The 4,030-nt window shown below is 43.9% G+C and overlaps 1 protein-coding gene across 3 annotated transcripts; it reads left to right on the top strand.

Annotated features, from left to right (window-relative positions):
- Window positions 1–1,873, top strand: LOC121588839. Of its 3 annotated transcripts, none has more exons than XM_041907248.1 (3): window positions 1–212; window positions 294–707; window positions 851–1,873. In XM_041907248.1, the coding sequence occupies exons 2-3, from the start codon at window positions 299–301 to the stop codon at window positions 1,402–1,404; spliced, it is 963 nt and encodes a 320-aa protein (XP_041763182.1). In that variant the 5' UTR covers window positions 1–212; window positions 294–298; the 3' UTR covers window positions 1,405–1,873. The 3 variants fall into 3 exon arrangements, with proteins under 3 accessions (XP_041763182.1, XP_041763183.1, XP_041763184.1); XM_041907249.1 differs by having other exon boundaries at window positions 1–208; XM_041907250.1 differs by having other exon boundaries at window positions 3–707; window positions 896–1,873.
- Window positions 1,874–4,030: the final 2,157 nt, after the last annotated feature.

The following is a 4,030-nucleotide window of genomic DNA, read 5'->3' on the forward strand; positions in this document are numbered from 1 at the left end:
CAGCGCGACCGAACCAGGGGGTCGTTGGAAAGTCTCGTCTGCGCGTCGGCGGGTGTATAAAACAGTGGTGTCGTTCCAAATACCCTATCATTAGCCTTCCGTCATTTGCTTAATCAACATACCACCGCACCGCACCCAGGACACTGAGTGTCGAGCGACAAAGAGAGAGAGAGTGTGTGTGTGTGAGAGAGCACGAAACAGTGTCTGTGTGAGTGAGTGTGAGAGCGTGTGCGTGCGTGCAGTGCGTTAGTTATCCTAATCGCGGGTTGAATCCTTGCGCTTCTTTCGTTTAGCCAAAATGATGCCGACTCGAACCCGTTCGCTGGTGTTGGTGGCTGTGGTGGCGCTGGTTGCGGGTGTCGCCTCCGGTGCCTCGATCGCGTCCAATCTGGTCGAGGAGGAGCGACCAAGGATCGCGTCCAGCGAGGAGCTGCTGTCGTCGATCGTGAACGAGTGCTTCGACGGTGCTTCGGCCATGGGCTGCCTGAAGGGCAAGGTGCTGCTCTACCTGGACGGTATGCTGGGACTGCGCGAGGAGGAGGCACGCGCCTTCGAGGAGCGTAATGTGGATGAGGTGATCTTCGACCGCGTCGGACGTGTGCTGGCCACCCACGAGTTCCGCGTTCAGCTGCCGGAAGATACCGTCGTCAGCTACCGCGCCGATAAGGGTCTGGACATTGACGTGGTGCCGGCGGGTCTCGCTACCGGTGAGTATTACGCTAATGCAGACACACACACGCACATACATTTTACACCTCGCCTACACTCGGATACGGTACTAACCCAATGCCCCCCCTCCCCATACACTCCGATCCCGTCCGTTTGTTCGGTGTGTCTCTCGCTCCAACAGAAGCGGCCCGTGGTCACTTACTGAAGAAGAAACTACTGCTTCCAGTGTTGCTGCTGCTGAAGCTGAAGATGAAGGCGCTGATGCCGATCTTCCTCGGGCTGATCGGACTGAAGGCGATGAAGGCGCTCATCCTGTCCAAGCTGGCGATCACGATGGTGCTCGGCTTCCTGATTGCCCAGCTGGTGAAGAAGTCCGGCCTGGGCATGCCCATGTCGATGATGCCCATGATGATGCCCCAGGCTCCGGCTGCTGAGTATGGTGCACCGGTGCCTGCTACCTCTACGCCGGCCTCCAGCTACGAACCATCGTCCTGGGACTCCTCCTCCGGCCCGTACTCGCGCCACTGGGAGCCGTCGACTTCCGGTTCGTCGCACAACCTCGCCTACAGCTCGTACTATCCCAGCTCGAGCGGTTCCAGCTCGTACACGGCGTACAACGCTGGATCCAGCAGCTCCTCGGCCGTTGGTTCCGGTAGCTCTTCCTCTTCCTCCTCTCCCTCGTCCGGAGCTTCATCGTCGTCTTCGTCGTCGTCGAATGCAGCGCACGCTTACTAGAAAGCGCACCGCCTCGCACCAGTCACGTAGACCCGTACACCAAAGCGAAGACGCAAACGTAGGATAGTCTCCCCACCGGGAGTCATACTTCGAGCCATTTTTTTTCTTTCTTCTTAGTCAACAGCGACTCAAAAAGTGAAACAACCTTACTTGGAAGGTTTCGAACGAACAGCGGTACCGTCCAATGGTCCATCGCCACTATCCCGTGATTGGACGACCGTATTCCAATCAGTTACTATCGGAGGAACTGTGGCGATGGTTGTTGACGAAGGGTGCACAAAATTTGAGTAAATTCTGTTAACGCTAGTTGGCATGTGGGAGGGTTCATAGCTTAAGCCCTTTTCGTTTCCTTTCCCATCCTTGCGACCTATTTATTGTCTCCTAATGCGAAACGTTATTTATTGAATGAGGAAATAATAATAAACAAATCGACGAAAATCTATCAAAGCGAAACTCTGATAAGATAATGCATAAATTATGGTTTTTATTTATCATACTTACTTACTTACTTATCCGGCGCTACAACCGCAATTTTTTATTTATCATACTCTTCTTTATTTTGTACTTTTGAATTGCATAGAGCAAAAAGTTTTGGTAAGTACAATGTGCCAATGGTTTGGTAAATAGTAGTGAAAGAAAGCAATATTTGAAACAAAATAATCAAAATCAATAAACAAAATCAAATAAACAAAATAAACAATAAAATAAACAAAACTATCAAAATGTACAAATGTATGCTGAAAATATGTATTGATTTATTTATTTAATTATATTTTACATTATGGAATATGGGTGCCCATATGGTTGAATATGGGTGCCAGGTTTGTTCACCGCTAACAAATGCACAATTTATGTTGTTATTTCAATTTTATGTTGTTGTAATATGACATAACCTAAAAACTACGACATCAAAATAATAAAAAAAAATAATGTAAATGTATATTTGTATGTACGTATAAAATTTACGTTACGAAACAATACGAACTAATACGTATGTATATTTATATGTTTTGGATATGTTTTGGTTATAAAGATTAAAAATGTGATCAATGCCTGAACATGTGAGGATAACATTTGTTTAAAGAGATATACATTTTTGCAATAATAAAGTTTTAACGTATACTGATTGTCCTTTAGCATAATATTTTTTCCTAAATAATAGACTGTTTTTTAATTTACTTTCAAAATGATTAAATGTGGTTCTCTATAAATCTTAATATTTCTCCTTTATAAGTATAATAATTTAAAGAATATACGAATTAGAATATAAGAATTTGATTATGGTTTTCATGAGGCGTACCCATTGTGCGTTTTTTTATCGTAACGCTATGTAACGCTTTACAGCGAAGACACACACCCATCGTTTGTAGACTGCTCGAAAAAGTCTAGCACTTCACAACGATGAAGAAATCTCGATGAACGTTCAAAATTTTCAACCAAGTCGTTGCATTCCCATTTCATTTGTGTTAAATGTTTTTTCAATTAATGTTTTGTTTGAATTTTGTACCGTAAAGTTCATTGAATATGCTTTAATGCTTTAATACGATCATCAGATCTCATTCGATCATTGCACTATTTGGTCTAACTATTAAATCTCCGTCCACATAAACATGAAAGAAAAATGATTTCTCTCATAAAAACTAGTTTCATGTAATACATACTATACAACGATTTATTAGTCACTAATGGTGGCTGCGATGTGCCCACACGTACGACCACGATAAACTACGCCTCGACAAACTACCTTCCACTTTATATGGTGCAACGTCTGTCGGACGGCTAAGCTGAACGATGACGTACAGAGCGGACGACTCCGACACCATTCCATCAGGTGGTCGGTGCAAACGAAATCGAAAGTGATTTAATAGTTCATTATTCATCCGTTGCTTTTTCACTGACACACACACACAGATCTAGCCACCCACCTCATCGTAAGGGAGTGTGAAAGGTGGGCAACCGTGCGCGCACCGGACACGTCCACACTTCCTTCCTTCCTTGGTAAGGTGTCCGTCTACCAGGCCGCCGTGGCATCAGTTCATTTGCAACTCGTACTTTTTTCTGTTTGTTTGCTGTTGTTCTTATTACTTTTACTCCTTCTTCTCTACCACTTCCTTGTTCGCCCTCACAGACAATTCGCGCGCGCTCTAACGCGGCCGATGATTTATTGTTTGCCTACCGGGCTTAATGATGATGTTTATTCCATCACTTATCCTCTCGTTGACTTCTCGTCGGTCGCCCTCGCCCTTGCGTCGGGTGGGGTGGGTCGCGTTCGGTAGACCTTCAAGATTGCAGGTGATGCTTTTATCAATGGTGGTAAGTGACAAAACAGGATTTCAATTACTTTACAAGTGAAGCAAGCAATCTAAAATAACATATAATTTTGTCGTGCTTTTTTGATAAGTTTTGAAATGTTATACATGGTTTAATAAAGCGCAATATTAGCTATTTTGGAAAGAATGTTACGCATATTGCATACATTTTAATGCTATTTTTTCTGGTTAACGTGTTAATGTATTGAAGTTTTATTTTATTCCATAATGCGCGTATAGTTTCTATAAAGTAAACAAATTAATTTAAGTATAAAAGGTATAAAAGGTACGAATTCGCCCAACATCAGCCCAAGGAA

This window comes from Anopheles merus, chromosome 2R, assembly GCF_017562075.2.
Source record: "Anopheles merus strain MAF chromosome 2R, AmerM5.1, whole genome shotgun sequence".
NCBI lineage: Eukaryota > Metazoa > Arthropoda > Insecta > Diptera > Culicidae > Anopheles > Anopheles merus.

Coding starts and splice junctions, on each gene's coding strand:
- LOC121588839 (XM_041907248.1), top strand. CDS start 299: ATGATGCCGACTCGAACCCGTTCGCTGGTGTTGGTGGCTGTGGTGGCG. Junction 708..850: donor GCCGGCGGGTCTCGCTACCG/GTGAGTATTACG, acceptor TCGCTCCAACAG/AAGCGGCCCGTGGTCACTTA.